The 20,318-nt window shown below is 42.5% G+C and overlaps 2 protein-coding genes across 2 annotated transcripts in view; one reads left to right on the top strand and one right to left on the bottom strand.

The window, feature by feature from the left end:
* LOC309816151 (protein FAM170A-like) overlaps nucleotides 1–20,318 on the bottom strand; it is a gene marked incomplete at both ends in the record, with an annotated part of 167,239 nt that overhangs the window by 44,269 nt on the left and 102,652 nt on the right. The window lies entirely within an intron of this gene.
* LOC309816145 (zinc finger protein-like) lies at nucleotides 9,379–14,249 on the top strand (the record flags this gene model as incomplete). Its single annotated transcript, XM_082646805.1, has 4 exons — nucleotides 9,379–9,549; nucleotides 10,024–10,074; nucleotides 12,160–12,205; nucleotides 14,088–14,249. The coding sequence occupies exons 1-4, from the start codon at nucleotides 9,515–9,517 to the stop codon at nucleotides 14,247–14,249; spliced, it is 294 nt and encodes a 97-aa protein (XP_082502931.1). The 5' UTR covers nucleotides 9,379–9,514.

Here is a 20,318-nt window from a genome sequence, read left to right as displayed (position 1 = left end):
GGGGAGAAGCCCTATAAATGTGAGGTATGTGGGAAGGGCTTCCGTCAGAGTTCATATCTTCAAATCCATCAGAAGGCCCACAGTGTAGAGAAACCTTACAAGTGTGAGGAGTGTGGGCAGGGCTTCAATCAGAGTTCACGACTTCAGATCCACCAGCTGATCCATACCGGTGAGAAACCATACAAATGTGAAGAGTGTGGGAAGGGATTCAGTCGTAGAGCAGATCTTAAAATTCATTGCAGAATCCACACCGGAGAGAAACCGTATAATTGTGAGGAGTGTGGGAAAGTCTTCAGGCAGGCCTCAAATCTTCTGGCCCATGAGAGAGTCCACAGCAGAGAAAAACCATTCAAATGTGAAGAGTGTGGGAAGAGCTTTGGTCGGAGTTCACACCTTCAAGCCCATCAAAAAGTCCACACTGGAGAAAAGCCATACAAATGTGAGGAGTGTGGGAAGGGCTTCAAGTGGAGCCTGAACCTCGACATGCATCAGAGGGTCCACACAGGAGAGAAACCATATAAGTGTGGGGAGTGTGGGAAGCACTTCATTCAGGCCTCAAGTCTTCAGCTTCATCAAAGCGTCCACACTGGAGAGAAGCCGTACAGATGTGACAGATGCAGTAAGGTCTTCAGTCGGCCTTCACAGCTACAGTCTCATCAAAGAGTGCACACAGGGGAGAAGCCTTACAAGTGTGAGACCTGTGGTAAGAGCTTCAGTTGGCGCTCCAATCTTATAAGTCATCACAAAATGCATACTGGGGACACATTTTATGAAAGCAGCGAGAGTGGTAAGAACATCAAGGAACTGTCAGAGGATAGAAGTTCTACAAAATGTTGTTTTCAAAAAACTCACGTGCAACGTGAATTCTTGCAAGCGTCAGGTCTCATAGGAGAGAAAGTATTTTAACTTAGTTGGTGTTGAAGCAGTAGCTAAACAGATCCTAGTGTTCAGCAGAGCACACAGCAGAGATCCCTTCTGAGTGGTGCAGTAAGGGCTGCATTCAGAACTTTGACATTTATCAGATGTCACTTAGGAGATAGCACTTAGAAAGGAAAAGAGTTTGGTCTGGGCTTTAACAAAAGTGTAAGGATGAGCTAGTCAAAATTGATGTCCATGAGAATGTGCGCTCCATGAGGGCAGGGACTTGGCTGCTGAATGTACACAACCTTATCATTGACTAGTGCTTTTAGGTGTGCTCAGTACTTGTGTTTTAAATAAACCAAAAGGGGGAAATGTATAATATATGAAAGTTGTATCCAGATGGGGAAACCTGCAAAATAAAATTAATTCAGGACATGAACTTTTGTTGAAATACTGAAAACCACTGCAGAAAACCAATCTGCAATATATATTTTTTTAATTTATTTTTGGCTGCCTTGGGTCTTTATTGCTGCACGCAGGCTTTCTCTAGTTGCAGTGAGTGGGGGCTACTTTTCATTGCAGTGTGTGGGCTTCTCATTGCAGTGGCTTCTCTTTGTGGAGCACGGGCTCTAGGTGTGCAGGCTTCAGTAGTTGTGGCACGCGGCTGAGCTGCTGTGCAGCATGTGGGATCTTCCTGGACCAGGGCTCAAACCCGTGTCCCCTGCATTGGCAGGCAGATTCTTAACCACTACGCCACCAGGGAAGGGAAGCCCCCCAATCTTCAATATTAATATGCTATTAGCCTATCGCAACTGGCTCCTTGCCTCCCGCAGCCTCTGTTCTCAAGTTGGGTGGTTATTTGAGACCCCGTCTAGTTTTCCAAGGACTGTGTTCAGTAGAAATTGAACTACCTTGTGATTTTTTTTTTCTGATGGTACAGAGTGAAAAAACATGATTAACTTTGCAACAACAGTAACTGCATAGTATACAATTGATTTTTTGTCTGTCAATATTAAGGCAGGGTTTACTGTAACACTTTGAAAGTGTCACAAAAATTGTTTGTCCCTAGAAAAAAAAATTTTTAGTTGACCTTGAACTTACTGATTTCTAATTCTCTGCATTTTCATCCAGACTTTGGAATGTTTGCCTTCTAATTATTGTAGCATTTCTTCTAAAGTTCTCAGGTAGGGGCTATGCCATATTCTTCCCCCACATCCATGAGGCAAATACCCAGAAAACTTGTAGGAATCTGATAAAATTATCCAGTGTATTATTGAGACAAGACTGACATTTATGTGCTTTTCCCTATTGGTTGCAGTAAAGCATGGTTTCAGGAAAGGAGTATATATATCAGAATATATTAGATCTCTTTGATTTAGAAATCATATAATTGGAAGTTATTGATTGTGAGATTAAAATACCAAAAAGATGAACACCACATCAATGATGTCACTAAATTTTTAATGGATATTAGTGTACAGCTGTAAGAATTTGAGTTTTGATAGATTCCTATATTAATCTGAAGCCGGTGAAATGATGACAGGGACTTCCCTGGTGGTACAGTGGCTAAGAATTCGCCTGCCAATGCAGGGGACACGGGTTCGAGCCCTGGTCCAGGAAGATCCCACATGCTGTGGAGCAACTAAGCCCGTGTGCCACAACTACTGAGGCTGTGTGCCACAACAACTGAAGCCTACGTGCTTAGAGCCTGTGCTCCGCAACAAGAGAAGCCACTGCAATGAGAAGCCCGCGCGCCGCAACGAAGAGTAGCCCACACTCACTGCAACTAGAGAAAGCCCGCACACAGCAACGAAGACCCAATGCAGCCCAAAATAAATAAATTAAATAAAAAGTTTATTTTAAAAATTTATGACATATCATAATCGCAGGAGATACACAATATGGGCTTTGAGAGGTCACAGATTGTAGCCTTCATAGTATAATCAACCATAAATCTTTGTTAGTGTTTGTGTATGTGTGCATGTGCACACATGTATGTGTACATGCATAAGATCATGTGTAAAGGGATACTCTTCCAGAGTGGTTTTCCTAGGCAAGGAGCATTTTGTGATATTTTTCCATTTTATAACTTCATGTTATATTTTTTTCATTGAATAGTGGGTATTGCCAAAGCAGGAAATTATTTTAATAGAATTTGAAAAAGTATTAAATAATTATCCCTTGCAGTTAAGACCTCATATGATTGTTCTATATTGTCATAAGGCATATAAGATCAAAATTATGGTATGAACTCTGGAAGCCAATTTCAAAAACAAAACAGTTCTCAGATTATTTTGCATACACAGAAAAATTCATGAGTTTCAACAGTTGAAGCTTTATTATTTATGCTGTGCTTTAACTACAGATCCATAATAGGGAGAGGGAAAATCCTGGAGCTAGAAACAAAAGTGGATATACCTACAGTGTGGAGGTTTAAAAAAAAAAGTTTCTCTTGTTGAAAAGATGCACATGAGGAGAGAACTGAGCATAATAGCAGAGGACCCTCTGGATGTGGAACCAGTAAGGACAAAGCAGGTTTGGATGGCATTCCATACGCAGACCAATGGTGGTATTTTTAATATAGTTGGTTAAAGGGCTTTATTTAGCAAGTTACAGTTGACCCTTGAACAATATGGGTTTGAACTGGGCAGGTCCAATTATATGCAGGGGTTTTTTTTTTAATAGTAATTACTACAGTACTACATGATCTGTGGTTGGTTGAACCCATGGTTGCAGAATTGCAGATACAGAGGAACCACGGATATGGAAGTCTGACCATAAGTTATTTATATAGATCTGTCTACCCATCCATCCATCCGTCCACCCATCTGTAGAGAGAGAGAGGGAGTGAGTGCACGTGCTAGGTATTTACAGAAGTAGATATGGAAGTGCGAGGATATACAAACACACACGTGTATGTGATGTATATAAGCATGTATATCCACGTTTCTATTTCAGGGCTGGAGCAAGGAAAGTGTAGAATGATCCTGGAGAAAATTTACTGTGCCAGAAAGTAGGAAAGAGTGGTGGGACGTGTAAAAAGATCCAGCTTGAAGAGACTCACACTGGGTAAATCTGAGCAATTTGACCCTAAAATAAATAATTATCATACAGAATATGAATAAAAAAAGAGGAAGGGAGGGAAGGAAGGGCTCTCATAATAGAATGCCAAACCATAAACATATAGAAGGAATGACGTAATGTAAAAATCATTATTTACAACCATCATAGTAATGATAGGTTCTGGCAAGAGTAATCAATGAATTATAAAACTACTGGTTGAAAGTTTACAAGGAGCAGGATGCTACAAAACCCCAAATATCTCTCCACGAAGTATTGATCACAACAAGAAATACAGTAGGTATAAATTTGGTGAACACTACCTTAGCCAAGAGGTGAACATTATCAATAACAGAACAAACGAACGTTTTAGATCTCTGGGGTATGATATACTGAGAAGGACGCAACGTTGCTTCAGGATTATTTCTGACAGAAATAAACAGCCAGATCTTATCACAAGGAAGCATCCACGTTGAGAGTCTCCTGTTTCACAGTTATGACCACAGGGAGCATAACTGGCCAAAGGTCCCAGCTGCTGCTCTTAAATCCATCACCACGTTTGCCTGGAGGCCGGCCTTGCCCCTGATTGCTCCTAGTCAGCACAGCAGGGATCCTAAGGCAGGCCATTTCTTGGAGACCAGGATTCCTCTGTCCAGTGACCTTTTTTCAAGGACTCTGACAGCCTTGAAGGATTTTACGTAGATGACAAGGCAGTCTCGGATGATTTACCAAATCTTTCTTCCAAATCTTCACTCAGGGTCAGACTTGCACTATGCGCTGATAGTTCTGCCAGCCTTCCAGAGCTCCCTGCCATTTTCTCTCCGATGTTTCCCCTAATGAAATATTTGTTCATTAAAGTCTTTCTCAGCACTTTGCCGTCTAGTTCTTGGAGGACCAGGACAAGCCCCAAACCCTAGAAGCATCCCTTTTTGGCTCTTTCTAGTAACCTTCCTTTCCATATGGTAGCCACTAATTTGTAATGGTGTAGATTCACTTAGCCTATTTTGTACTTGATATAAATGGAGTCATGTAATAGGTGCTATTTTGTGTTGGCTTCATTTGCTCCACAGTATATCCATGACATTTATCCATATTGATGGGAGTGGATACCGTTGATTCATTTTCATTGGTGGATATTATTGCAGTGTGTAAACATATCAAAATCTATTTATTAATCCCATTATTGGTGGGTATTGGGTACTTCCCCATTCTTGGCTATCACAGTTAGTGGTGATGTGAGCAATCTAGAATGTGCCTTGTGCACTTGTTTGAGGGATATTTCTATGGGTGGAACCAAAGGGTTATAGGGTATATGTTCAACTTTGGTAGATACAGTTGACCCTTGAAGAATGCATGGGCATGAGGGATGCATCTGAGTCTTTTATTCCATAGATGTTTTTAAAATCTCTCTCACTTTTGGCCCAAGAGTGCTGCGTTTGGGTTTACGGTGTTTCTTAACTTTGAAATAGTCCAATTTTTCAATTTTTTCTTTCACAGTTGGTGATTTTTTTGGTCTTAAGAAATTCTTCCTACTCCAAGGCAAAAAGGCTGTTATCTTACGTTTCTTTCCTAAAGCATCATTGTTTACTTTTCAAATTTAAGTCTGCAGATCTTCTGGAATTTATATTTTTATATCCTATGCAGTAATGATTAATATTTTTCCCATATGGATATCCAGCTGACTGAGAACCAATAGTTGACCCTTGGACAACATGGGTTTAAACTACACAAGTGCACTTATACGAGGATTTTTTTTTAATAGTAAATACTGCACTACTACACGATCCAAGGTTGGTTCAATCCTCAGATGCAGAATTGCCGATTATGGAGAAACCGTGTACGTACAGAGGACTGGCTATAAGTTATACTTGGATTTTCAACTTAGCAGAGGGTTGGCACCCCTAACCCCCTTGAACCCTAGTTCAAGGATCAACTGTATTAACAAGAGTTCTTCCCCCTCTCTGCTGCAGTGTTTTCTTTTCTTTCTTTTTTCTTTTGGCCGTGCTGCGTGGCTTGCAGGATCTCAGTTCCCTGACCAGGGATTGAACCAGGGTCACCACAGTGAAAGCGCCAAATCCTTACCACTAGACCACCAGGGAGCTCCCTGCAGTGTTTTCTTTTTACACGTTGTTATAATGTCTGTTTCAACATGGATTTTGATGTCTATTATCTTGTCTATCCTTGAGCAAACACCAGACTATCTTATATTGTAGATTTATAGTAAGGTTTAATGTGACTAATATCTTTCTTTTCATTCTTCTTTCAGATTGTCCCAGCTCTTCTTTTATTTTTTATTTTTATGTTTTTTTAGATGTTGGGGGTAGGAGTTCATTTACTTATTTTGGCTGTGTTGGGTCTTCGTTTCTGTGCGAGGGCTTTCTTTAGTTGTGGCAAGCGGGGGCCACTCCTCATCGTGGTGCGTGGGCCTCACTATCACGGCCTCTTGTTGGGGAGCACAGGCTCCAGACGCGCAGGCTCAGTACGTGGCTCACGGGCCTAGTTGCTCCGTGGCATGTGGGATCTTCCCAGACCAGGGCTCAAACCCGTGTCCCCTGCATTAGCAGGCAGATTCTCAACCACTGCGCCACCAGGGAAGCCCCCAGCTCTTCTTGTAGCTCTTTGCTTTCCCACATAATATTTGTAAACATCTCATCAATTTCCAAGGGAAAAAATGCTGATGTTTTTATTGGGGTTTGATTGAGCCTATAGATCATTTTGAGGATTACTGATATCTTTGTAATATTGAATCTTCAAGCCATGAATATCACTATTTTTAAGAATTTCTCTTGGAGAAAAATAAAAGTGGATCCCCTGTAATAAAATGTACATAAATAGACTCCAAAATATTTAAAGGACCTACATGTGAAAGATAAGTCTAGAAAGTTAATTTTTAAAAGGTAGAAATATATTTTTTCACCTGAGGAGTTTCAGAAGCACAGATGTTAAGAAATTATTGGTTTATTATCTTATAATTAAAGATTTCTATTCCATGAAGAACACAATAGAAAAATTTTAGAAACACGTGCCCAATTAGGAAAGGATACTTGTAATTGGTAAAACTGAAAAGGTATTAATAATCAGAATATGTAATAGAAATGAGGAAGAAAAAGATAGCATCCACATTAGAAAATGGGGCAAAAGTTTTAAGTAGACACTTATAGATGAAGCTACCAAGCATTTGAAAAAAAGATCAAACTTATTAGAAATCAGAGAAATTTAACTAAAACAAGATACTACTATACATTTAATACACTAGCAAAACGGTGATGAGTCGTCCAAATGAAGGTAAGTGGTTGCACAAAAACCTGACGTGCAACTCTTTGGTAATCTGGACTGGTGTAGCCGTTCAGGAAGTCAATCTGGCTATATTATTAAAGTATACATATTTGCTATGAAATAATTTCACTCGGGTATGTGTTCCAAAGAAATTCTCAGATACGTCTATAAACAAATGTAAGAAGATGTTTATTTTATTATCATTGGCATGGCAGTTGGAAGAGTACAGGTAAAATATGGGTGCAGAAAATGGAACTCTATGAAACAAATTAGATAGAGGGGTGAATGTTTTTTTGTTTGTTTGTTTTTCTGCGGTACGTGGGCCTCTCGCTGTTGTGGCCTCTCCCGCTGCGGAGCACAGGCTCCGGACGTGCAGGCTCAGCAGCCATGGCTCACGGGCCCAGCCGCTCCACGGCATGTGGGATTTTCCCAGACTGGGGCATGAACCCACGTCCCCTGCATCGGCAGGCAGACTCTCAACCACTGTGCCACCAGGGAAGCCTGGATGGGTGAATCTTAAAAATATACTCCTGAATGAAGGAAATAAACACCAGAATGAATTTTATGACACAATATTATTTATATGAATTGAAAATATACACAAGTGCACATTTTGCACAAGAACACACCCAAAAGAAAACACATCAAACAAATTAGAATGGTAGCTTACGGGGTAGAGAAGGGAGTGGAGGGTGCCATAGGGAACAGGAGGTGAATAAATAAAACTTAATCATGTTACCGTATTTCATCATGCTATATCCAAGATTTCACTTTCCTTGTAGTGGAAAGAAATCCTGTGTGCTATGTTGGCTTAAGTCAGGAATAGTTCTTGGAGGATATTTTCCTGAAAGAATTTGGAACACATTTTTGAAAAAATCTTTGTTTATACTATGGATGATCTTTTTTTGTTTGTTTTGTTTTTTTCTTTAATTTCTGTTTTGTGGGTGTGTGTGGGATCTACTTTATTTTTGTATTTCATTCATCTGATCTTATATTTTTCCATCTGCCTTCTTCAGTTTTATTATTCATTTATTAATTTCCTGAAATGGATGTTTTCTGAATCAATTTTCAACTTCCTTTCTACTTTATTTGTTTTGTTTTGTTTTGTTTTTGTTTTCCTTGCTGTACGCGGGCCTCTCACTGTTGTGGCCTCTCCCGTTGCGGAGCACAGGCTCCGGACGCCCAGGCTCAGCGGCCATGGCTCAGGGGCCCAGCCGCTCCGTGGTATGTGGGATCTTCCCGGACCAGGGCACGAACCCATGTCCCCTGCATCGGCAGGCGGACTCTCAACCACTGCGCCACCAGGGAAGCCCCCCTTGCTACTTTAATATATGCTTTTAAGGCTCAACATTTCCCTCTATGTATGTGTTCCAATCTCCAGATCCAATTATGAATTTGAATGTTTCTCTTCATGGTTCTGTCAATGTTTGCTTTATAAAGTATCAGCTGAAGTTATTAGTTTCTGAGAATTTGAAACTTTTATGACTGTGAAGTGTCCCTCCGTATGTCAAGTAATGCTTTTTCCTTCCCCTTAAAGTTCACTTGGTCAAATAGCAATGTCACAGATTTTATAATTACAGAAATAACTTGAGACCTAGGATGTTGATGTCTGTCTCTAGAAAGGATTTTCCCTTGCTTCTGCACGGGTTGTAAGATGCTAACAAAACACGTTCACCTTTACACAATGTCAGGGAATGAGGTGTTTTGGCGTTTGGCTTCAGTCCCTGCCAAAGAAAGCCCAGTTTCCTTCTCCCCTTATTCCAATGGTGAAACTCTTTGGGGTTTACCAGGTAGCCTTCGTGGCTGTTAATGCTTTTATGTCGCTTAGCCTCTTGAAGACGTCCAAAATTCGACTGAGTTTGTACGCCTTTCAATGAACAGAATCTACACTCTTCTGAGGCCTACACAGTAGAACGGCAAGACGGCCTGAGACCTTCTCAGGGATTCCGGAAAGTGAAAACCAGAGTGAAAATATGTAGTCCAGAGCTCGTGCCGGTAGACACCCCCGCACCCACCCTTGCATTCTGGGACATGTAGTCCAGAGCTCGTAAACTCGTGTAGCCCCATATACTGCAGCTACAGTAACGCCTCGCTGTAAAGGTTTACCCGCGGAATTCTGGGAAATATGGTCCAGGAGTTCCGGGTTAGTCGCAGGCACTTCCGCCCCAGGAGGACACGTAGCAGCCATGTTCTGCCTGGTGACGGTGTTTCAGGTCCGCTCTTCACGACCCATTCAAGCTTCCCCTTTGCAGACCTTTCATTTGGGGAGAAAGAGGAGGAGCGGCTAAAAGCGGAGGTTTGAGGGCCTGGAGTGGTGATGTACGTCCCGCGGGCGGAGCTTCTTTGCGTTTGGTAACGTAGCCGGGATGGGGTGGGCTCAGGTCGTGCCTCCTGGGGTTTGAGGGTCTCCCCGGTTTTCTTCACCCCTAACCTGACCCCGTCCCCCACCTATGAGCTAGCCCTACCGCTTCATACGGCGTCACACTGGGTGAGTTGCTTAACTCCTCTGTGCCTCCGTTGCTGTTCGGTAAAAGGGGGGAAAAAGGAATGCCTTGTTAATATAGTGTTGTGAGGAGAAACGAGATAGCACAAGTAAAAGGTCTACAACTGCCTGATACATTGTTGGTATTAATACTACGCTAATTCGGGAGGCACCCATTTCGCAGCGGGATTCTGTGAGCCCAGGAAGCTGAATTGTCCTGGACTCCTGGCCTGTTTTGGAAGGAGAGGACTTCTAGCTGGTACGGGGGCGGAAGGGGGTGCGGTATGAATTAGTGGGGATGGAAACACAGCCCTGGTATTTCACAGTCTCCTTTCCTTCCCCAGCCCTGGCTTCTCCAAAAGCACTGCGCGGAGGAAGAGGCAGCAGAGCCCCACGTGAGTAGGACTTGGCATTCTTCCTACTTAAGATATTCCTATAAATTGTAGAACGTATGAGACATGGGTAAGGATGATAACTGAGCCTTGGTCACTAATTTCCATTCTAAAAGCTTTATGCAAATGAACACATTTCCATCAGGCGGTGGCTCTGTGAATTGGTACTGCTGTTTTCTCTACTTTAAGGCAGGGAACACAACCCTGTTGGCCCATCCTCACCCAGATGGTAGGAGGCAGAGCTGGGGTTGGGACCCAGGCAGTTTGAGTCCAGCAGCTGAGTTTGCTAATCCCTTTGGTATATTCTCTTTGAGCATAGGGTACTGGCTAGGATCATATCATGAAAGGAGGTTGGGACTTAATTGTGGGGACCTTGAGAGCAAGGTTTAGGCTATTTTATGAGTGTTTAAGATAGTTTTCTCAACTGGGTCATTTATTTTATTTCAAATAATATGTATATCATAGAAGTAGCATAATCATTATGGAAAAATGCAGATATATACATAAAGAAAAATTTTAATTATCTGTAACTTTAGGATGTAAAGATAACAGTTGTTAATGTTTTAGTGCCTTTTTGTCTGGTTACTCTTTGTGTATGTTTCTGTGTAGTGGAGGCTGTTTTTTGTGGGACTGATGTTACACTGCAGTGCTACTCAAATTGTGTTCCACAAACCAGCGGCATTGGCATCACTTGGATAGAAATGCCCAGCCTTGAGCCCCATTCGAGACCTTCTGATTTATAATTTCTGCGTAGGGGGTCCAGGAGGCTGCATTCCAACAAGATCCCGCAGTAATTCACATGCACGTGAAAATTCGAGAAGCTCAAGAGAGGGTCTTTTCTGGAAACTGAGGCCAAGGAAATTGACCCTGCTGGATGTCACAGATAAAACTGAGCTGGCTTCACCAAAGGCCTACTTAGTCCAATGATTTTATTCCCCCACTAATTATTGTCAACTGTCAGGGCCCCTTTCAGAATCCTGAATTGAGCAGAAGACAGCTAGCAAGTGTAGAGTCAAAATGGAGGTCGTTAGAAGTTGTGAAGATATCTCTCTCCCAAGCTTTGGGGAGTGGAATCATTGCCATCTTTTGTACTAGATCGAACCCGGGCCCCCTGCATTGGGAATGTGGCGTCTTATCCACTGCACCACCAGGGAAGTCTCCCATTTATTTCTTAAACGTTCCTATATTTATAATGATATAATTACAATTCAGATTCCTGTCTTTTTTTCATTTGAATTAGGTATGGACTGTCAAAGTATTTTTTATTGTTGTTGCAGAATCCTGGCTTTTATTAGTTCTCTTTACCTCTGTGCATAATTGTCAAAAGGGTACTTCCTGTTTAAAAAGAAACTTAACGTATTTTTATACCTTTTGTAAAAAGTTGTCCATGTCAATTTAAATATTATTGTTGCAGTCACAAAATCTTTAGGAAGACAAGCAGAGATTTTCAGAAGTCTATAAAGACTCTCACATAACAGGGCAACAACGTACGACCTCCACATGTCTGACAGTCTTCTGTTGGTAGAAATCACATCTCTAAGGATAATTTCTAACTAAAATATCATCTGCTTTACCGCAGTTGCTAAGAAATAAGAAACCCTGACAGTGGTGTTCTCAGAGCTTCCTACCTTATGACGATCTCACGAGGTGGATGCCCGTGTTCTCCCCTACTGGCAGAAGACAGAACTGAGGCGAAGAGATGTGAATAATTTGCCCAGGGTGACACTGCTAGTGAATGGCGTAGCCTGATCAGAGCCCATGCATATTGACTCCAAAACCTACTCTGACTTACATGGTCTCTGTTTACCCCATACCCAGAATAAGAATGACCCCTGTGGAAGCTGCAGGCACACTGTGAGGGGGCCACTGTGTATGGCTGGGCAGGTCATTCCTCACACAGCCACTGAGGGGGTTCACGGGGGCATCTGGTATCTGCGTGGGGCTCTGCTCATCAAGCATAATCAGCTGTAGCCACCCCGAGGACTGGGAGCCTTGGTAATTCACAATGAGCACCACGTGGGTTAGTGACTTCTTTTTCTTTAAACCAGTTTCCAGTTTGACTTCTTCTTTCCCTGTCTGTCTTGCTAGGACTCTGCACTGCCCCAGAAGGAGAGAGAAAATGAGCACATTCCAGGTGAGTAGAGCTTGCCTTTCTTGCTGTTAAAAACGCCATTTTTGTACTCAGGTTGGACACAGGTTTTCCTCTTTTTTTCTTTTTCTTTTTTTTTTTTTTTGATTGGAGTATAGTTGATTTACAATGTATTAATTTCAGGTGTACAGCAAAGTGATTCAGTTATACATATATATACATATATTTTCAGATTCTTTTCCCTTATAGGTTATTACAAAATATTGGGTATAGTTCCATATGGGTTTTCTCTTTCAAGGAGAGTCTAAGCATATGAGGACCTGAGTGTGCCATGTGTGCTTTTTTTAAAATTCCTGTTAAATTTAATTGGTTTCGGTTTTAATTTTTGTTTTATTTCATCATTTTTTTTTATTTTACAAGTAAAAGAAAAATTAAGGGAAATGAAGGACATCTTCCAGTCTACTGCTTACCTGCTTACAAATTAGCTGCTTTTATATTTCTGTAATCTCTTCATCATATGTATTCATGGATGTGTATTCGTATTTATAACATAGATACAGTTTTAAATTGTTTTTTTCATTTAATACTAGCTAACATTCACTTTTAATTGCTTTATCATGTTCCTGCAAACTTATGCACCTTTTTTTTTTTTTTTCTGGTATGCGGGCCTCTCACTGTTGTGGCCTCTCCCGTTGCGGGGCACAGGCTCCGGACGCGCAGGCTCAGCGGCCATGGCTCACGGGCCCAGCTGCTCCGCGGCATGTGGGATCTTCCCGGACCGGGGCACGAACCCGTGTCCCCTGCATCGGCAGGCGGACTCTCAACCACTGCGCCACCAGGGGAGCCCTGCACCTATTCTTTAAACTATTCTTTATGCACAGACATTTAGTTTAAAGACTTCTCCTGTTTTAGGAGCACTACAGTGACAGTGTTCCTGATTTAACCTTTTTCTCAAAATATCTGTTCTGAAGAATATTGCCCCTTTTTGCCCTTAACATAGTAGGTTTAGGTATTCAGAATTTAAGAGGTATGTTTTACATGTGGTGCCTTGGATGTTTTTTGGTAGAATATCCAAATACGGCAGAGCACAGCAGGATCAAACTGCTGCTTCACGCAGAAAAAATCAGGTATTGTTGGAAGTTTTCTCACGACCAGAGTTAGATTCAGTCTTCCCCATGCTTGAGTCAGACCCTTTGTGTATTTTATTTACTGGTTTGTTTCTTTTTCCATCTTATATTTTTTTCTAATCAGAGTAATGCATGACCTTAGTTTAAAAAGTCCAGTGGTACTTAAAGCACTTGTCACTGCATAGACAGCTCAGAACAATTGTATAAAGAGGTGCTTGGTTTCATCTTTGTTTTAAATATAAAGAATCGGGGTTGTGAAAAAAGGAGGAACCAACTCAGACTCACCCAGAAAACCAAGGGTCTGGAGTCAGAGTATTGCATTCAAGCGAAAGACAGAAACGGGGAAAGAGAGAGTTTTCATTCAGAGACCTGGCATGGCCTTTTGGTTAGTTTCCACATATAACACTCCTTCTCAGCTGGTTCCCACCTCAGTGAGAAAGCAGGTGCCATCAAATACTGCCAGGACTAAATTGGTAACTGTTTCTGGGGCACTTGGCAATAATAATTAAACAGTGAAAGCTTTTTAGTTCAGGATCCAGTGGTTAGAATTCTAGGGAGTTTACTTATGAGTTGTCTGAGAGCCCCAGGTAAACACACAAAGCTTTCTCTTTCATAGCTGCACGTCCAGTGAGGCTGAGGAAAGTCAGTGTGTGGCATTGGCAGGATGGAAGGAGGGGGTGCTGGGAAGTCTGCACACCTCACAGGAGCCGGAGCAACTTCCCATCCTCCTCGTCTCCTCGGGGCTGCCCCTCTTCCACTGGCCACTGGGTATAAGATTGAGGTGGTGTTGTTTGTCGTAGGAGGCGGTGACCTTCAAGGACGTGGCCGTGGCCTTCACAGAGGAGGAGCTGGGGCTGCTGGACTCGGCCCAGAGGAAGCTGTACCAGGATGTGATGGTGGAACACTTCGGGAACCTGGTCTCAGTGGGTGAGGACAGCCTTTCTCTGCGAGTGTCTTTGTGACCTTGGTGTTTCAAGGCTTTGGGCCTCTTGAGGTGGTTCCCTGAGTTTGGGGACCAGACTTTTGCAATTCCTGTGGGACACGAGAGGATGTCTCTGGTCTTTCCAAACAGTGTGTTTCAGGTCCTTTTCAATTATTTTGTAAAAGAACTGTAAATCGGCAGTATCTTGCTGTACCTTGTGTATTCTTCTTCAGATTTCCCTCCCTGCCATTAGTGGATCATAAAGCCAATTTATTGAGCCCTACGTGTGACTTTTTAATGAAATAAAATAGTATAGAAAATATCAGAGTTTCTTAGGAAGAGTACAACACATTGCAGCAGAAACTCTGGGCGATGGCATGAGTGGTGTGAGAGCCAGTGGGAACAGATTTCATGAAAAGAGACATTGGTTAGATATAGGTCATTCAAGCTTCGTTTTAGTAATGTATACTTTTCTACCTGTGTATCTAGGTTGTGAAATAAATGCTGTTTCTTCAGTGGGTCGTGATACAAAGTTTGAAAAACACAGCTTTCAATACCTTGACTATGCAGTTGGAACTCAAATTTCTAGTAAACTTTCGCTCTAGCCCGTTCATGTTAACTTGTGACTTTGCATGTTCTCATTCTTCAAACGAGATACAAAACATACAGAAAGAGAAGAGAGGCTTTGGTTGATGAATTCAGCAACCCAGATAGAAATTTAGGTGAGAACCAAGCAGCCGTGAGTTCCTGTGGTTAGCTCTCTATCTGTTTTGCTTCTCACCAGCCCTGTGCTGTCCATCACCTGGTCCCAGTTGGAAATCTCTTTCCAGGATTATTGCATAGTCTTTGTACTGGTCACCTGTTGCCACCCTTCTCCTCCCACAGTTTGTTCTTTAGGTGGCAAAGTGATCTTTTGTAACTTTAAGTCAGGTTATGTTCTTGTTTCAAAATTCTCTTGTGGCTTCTTTTACTTAGAATAAAAACCACTTAAAGTGGCTTCTAGAGCCTTCTGTGGGCTGCTGTTCGTTCTCCACCACCTCCCTGAATACACCACCTCTCCTCCCTCTTACCCTATCTTTTCCAGACCTGCAAAGGATGCTTCTGCCACAGAGCCTTTTCCTGGTCCTTCTCTCTGCCTGGAATACTCTTTCACCTGTAATCTTTTAGGCCTCTACTTCTTTCAGTCAGTCGCCTTAAAGATGAGGAGGTGGCTGTCCTCTGACCACCCTATGGAAAATACAGTCCTCTCTTTCTTACTCTCTCTGCCCTGCCTTGTTTTGTCTCTAAGTGTTTCACTCATGTACATTTTGTTCACCTGTTTCTCACCTCTCTTTCTTCCACTGGAGGGTAATCCAGGAGTGCAGGAGGAATTCGGTCTGTTATATGTTTATTGCTCACTAGCCTCAGTGCTTAGCATAGTCTTGGTACATGACAGGAACTCTTAAATATTTCTTGAATAAACGAATGAGTTAATGGATAGAGAAATTAGCCTTCCATGAAAATAGCTAGTAGGCGGTGAACAAATCCGAGTGAATAAGGGATATTGCTAAATGTTTTTTTGTCTTCAAATGAATTCCTAGCCTAATTCTAACTTCTCAGGTGCCCATGATGTGTGTATGTGTGTGTTTGCCTTTCTGTACAAGTTGGCCCTCATCAACTTGCACAAAAAATATGTACAGAACCTGTAATTATAACCAAACTGAGTAAAATGCTTTCCCTGTGACTTTCCTTGAGCTCTCAGTAGCAGAGCAAATTCATTTGGGGAGGAAATACTGTTGTGAATGAGGATTCTTATGTCTACTTCTTAGGTAACCCTCCCATAGAAGGAAAGAAATTTCTACTTCCTTATCCCTTATACCAGGGGAGAACAGGTCTCAGAAAACAGCCAGCTGGTGAGTTAGCCTTTCCCTTAAAAGATTTGCCCCGCTGCGTCCCATTTGCCTCCTCCAAAGCCCACCTCACTAATAAGAAATCGATCTTTGTTAGCTGTACAAACATTTTGTGTGTGTGTGTGTGTGTGCATTTGTATGTATCTTGTAGAAGGCATTTTAGATAATGTCACCTTGAGTGCTTTGATCATTCTTTAATAGTTTCTAGTCTGTTTCTTCTCAATACTTATCACAGGCTATGGAATTTATTCCCAGCTCACTCATAAAGCCCATTCTTCACTTTGGAACTCATTCTTGTTAAAGACCAATGTATCTGTGTCCAAAAATTTTCCATGCTGTTTTTAAAGAGACAGCATTCTTCCCTAGCCTCTACATTTTGACTCCTGCTTGGCAGGGGGAGTGGAGGAACATATTAGGCAGCACAAATGCCTGAGAAGGATCCAGTGCATAGGTCTTCATGCTTTTTTTTAACCCCACTGATTCTTAGACCCTTTTTTAAAATTAATTAATTGTTGGTTGCATTGGGTCTTGGTTGCTGCATATGGGCTTTTCTCTCGTCGTGGTGAGTGGGAGCAGCTCTTCGTTGTGGTGCGCAGGCTTCTCAGTGCAGTGGCTTCTCTTGTTTCAGAGCACGGTCTCTAGGAACGCGGGCTTCAGTAGTTGTGGCACGTGGGCTCAGTAGTTGTGGCTCACGGGCTTAGTTGCTCTGCGGCATGTGGGATCTTCCCGGACCAGGGCTCGAACCTGTGTCCCCTGCACTGGCAGGCAGATTATTAACCACTGTGCCACCGGGGCAGTCCCGGTTTTTAGCCCCTTTCATATCCTCCTCAGCACTAACCCCCTTGGTGTGCTGCCGCCTCGGGTGCAGCCTTTCAACTTAAGCCAAACTGTACTTTCCAGTCCTTTTCCTGTATCTGATACCTGACTTGTAAAAGCTGTTTCGCTTCTCTGACTTGGTTCAAACTTAACCTGGGATTCAGAATTGTAGAGAATCCTAGAAATCAAACTGAGTTCACCTGTGCATGCATTTCTTGAGCCCTGACTAACTGCTAGGCACTGTTAAAGCTGTGAGCACAGCAAAATGCTTGTCTTTATTGATACTGTGTTATGGTAGGAATGACATGTAATTTTTGAAAGATGATTGAAATAGTATGTCAGAGTAGTCATTTGGTTTTAAATGGGTTTCATTAATGCTAAGTATTTGGGAGTTTAACAGACCATCTCTTGGTTTCTGTTAGTATATAAACCAGAGAACTTCATTTGTCGTGCGAAAGATAAGCTGAACCATCCTGAGGTTCATTAAAGTCCCATACTGTGTCTTAAGTGTAAAATCTTGAATCTTTGAACAAAGCTTTCACGTGTCCACATCTCTGAATTCTCTGTCCCTCTAGAAGAAAACAATCAAAGTGAGTTGAGGGCCGTTCAAGACAGAGGATCACGTGAAGAGCTTTCCTGCTGGCAAATCTGGCAACAAATTGCAAATGACTTAACCAGATGCCAAGACTCCATGATAAATAGTTGTCAGTTCCACAAACAAGGTGATTCCCCCTGCCAGATTGGGGCAGGACTCTATTCAAATTTCTGAAGATGAGAACCGTATATTAAATGATAAAGCAGGTGATCCCAGTAGTCCTGGAAATCCAAGGTTTGCAACTTTGAGAGCCCAGGATTCTTGGAGGAAAACTTCATTGGCTGAGTCACAGAATTATCAGAATAGACACCAGCAAATTTCCATGAAAAATAAACTGTGTCAGTGTAAAGAGGATGTTGACACCATCAGTTGGATTTCACATCACCTTGATGCTCATGGAGTACACAAGGGTCAAAAACCTTACGGCTACAGTGATTATAGAAAAGATAGCACGAGGGTTTCAACACTGGATCAGAATACTATGATTCACACGGGACAAAAACCTTACCAGTGTAATGAATGTAAAGAAACCTTCACCGATCTCTCCACCTTTGATCTTCACCAGCAATTACACTCAAAAGAGAAGTCTCATACGTGCAGTGAGTGTGGAAAAGGCTTCCGTTACAGCTCGGTTCTTCATATTCATCAGAGAGTTCACGTGGGAGGAGAACACAGTGAGTGTGATGAGTGTGGCAAGGAGTTCAGTCAGAGCTCCCAGCTGCAGACTCCTCAGAAAGTCCACACTGTAGAGAAACCATTCAAATGTGGGGAATGTGGGAAAGGCTTCAGTCGTAGGTCAGCACTTAACTATTCATTGTAAAGTCCACACGGGAGAGAAACCTTATAATTGTGAGGAGTGTGGGAGGGCCTTCAGTCAGGCCTCTCACCTTCAGGACCATCAGAGAGTCCACACTGGGGAGAAAGCATTCAAATGTGACACATGTGATAAGAGCTTCAGTCGGAATTCACACCTTCAGTCCCATCAGAGAGTCCATACGGGAGAGAAACCGTACAAATGTGAGGAGTGTGGGAAGGGCTTCATTTGTAGCTCAAATCTATACATTCATCAGAGGGTCCACACAGGAGAAAAACCCTACAAATGTGAGGAATGTGGGAAAGGCTTTAGTCGGCCTTCAAGTCTTCAGGCCCATCAGGGAGTCCACACTGGAGAGAAATCATACATACGTAATGTGTGTGGTAAAGGCTTTACTCTGAGTTCAAACCTTCAGGCACATCAAAGAGTCCATACAGGAGAGAAACCGTACAACTGTAAGGAGTGTGGGAAGAGCTTCAGGAGGAACTCCCATTATCAAGTTCATCTGGTTGTCCACACAGGGGAGAAGCCCTATAAATGTGAGGTATGTGGGAAGGGCTTCCGTCAGAGTTCATATCTTCAAATCCATCAGAAGGCCCACAGTGTAGAGAAACCTTACAAGTGTGAGGAGTGTGGGCAGGGCTTCAATCAGAGTTCACGACTTCAGATCCACCAGCTGATCCATACCGGTGAGAAACCATACAAATGTGAAGAGTGTGGGAAGGGATTCAGTCGTAGAGCAGATCTTAAAATTCATTGCAGAATCCACACCGGAGAGAAACCGTATAATTGTGAGGAGTGTGGGAAAGTCTTCAGGCAGGCCTCAAATCTTCTGGCCCATGAGAGAGTCCACAGCAGAGAAAAACCATTCAAATGTGAAGAGTGTGGGAAGAGCTTTGGTCGGAGTTCACACCTTCAAGCCCATCAAAAAGTCCACACTGGAGAAAAGCCATACAAATGTGAGGAGTGTGGGAAGGGCTTCAAGTGGAGCCTGAACCTCGACATGCATCAGAGGGTCCACACAGGAGAGAAACCATATAAGTGTGGGGAGTGTGGGAAGCACTTCATTCAGGCCTCAAGTCTTCAGCTTCATCAAAGCGTCCACACTGGAGAGAAGCCGTACAGATGTGACAGATGCAGTAAGGTCTTCAGTCGGCCTTCACAGCTACAGTCTCATCAAAGAGTGCACACAGGGGAGAAGCCTTACAAGTGTGAGACCTGTGGTAAGAGCTTCAGTTGGCGCTCCAATCTTATAAGTCATCACAAAATGCATACTGGGGACACATTTTATGAAAGCAGCGAGAGTGGTAAGAACATCAAGGAACTGTCAGAGGATAGAAGTTCTACAAAATGTTGTTTTCAAAAAACTCACGTGCAACGTGAATTCTTGCAAGCGTCAGGTCTCATAGGAGAGAAAGTATTTTAACTTAGTTGGTGTTGAAGCAGTAGCTAAACAGATCCTAGTGTTCAGCAGAGCACACAGCAGAGATCCCTTCTGAGTGGTGCAGTAAGGGCTGCATTCAGAACTTTGACATTTATCAGATGTCACTTAGGAGATAGCACTTAGAAAGGAAAAGAGTTTGGTCTGGGCTTTAACAAAAGTGTAAGGATGAGCTAGTCAAAATTGATGTCCATGAGAATGTGCGCTCCATGAGGGCAGGGACTTGGCTGCTGAATGTACACAACCTTATCATTGACTAGTGCTTTTAGGTGTGCTCAGTACTTGTGTTTTAAATAAACCAAAAGGGGGAAATGTATAATATATGAAAGTTGTATCCAGATGGGGAAACCTGCAAAATAAAATTAATTCAGGACATGAACTTTTGTTGAAATACTGAAAACCACTGCAGAAAACCAATCTGCAATATATATTTTTTTAATTTATTTTTGGCTGCCTTGGGTCTTTATTGCTGCACGCAGGCTTTCTCTAGTTGCAGTGAGTGGGGGCTACTTTTCATTGCAGTGTGTGGGCTTCTCATTGCAGTGGCTTCTCTT

The sequence above is a fragment of the Mesoplodon mirus genome (assembly GCF_964341445.2).
Source record: "Mesoplodon mirus genome assembly, contig: SUPER_14_unloc_3, whole genome shotgun sequence".
NCBI lineage: Eukaryota > Metazoa > Chordata > Mammalia > Artiodactyla > Ziphiidae > Mesoplodon > Mesoplodon mirus.
Note: the sequence above shows the minus strand (reverse complement) of the source record. Positions and strands in the feature narration are given on the sequence as shown.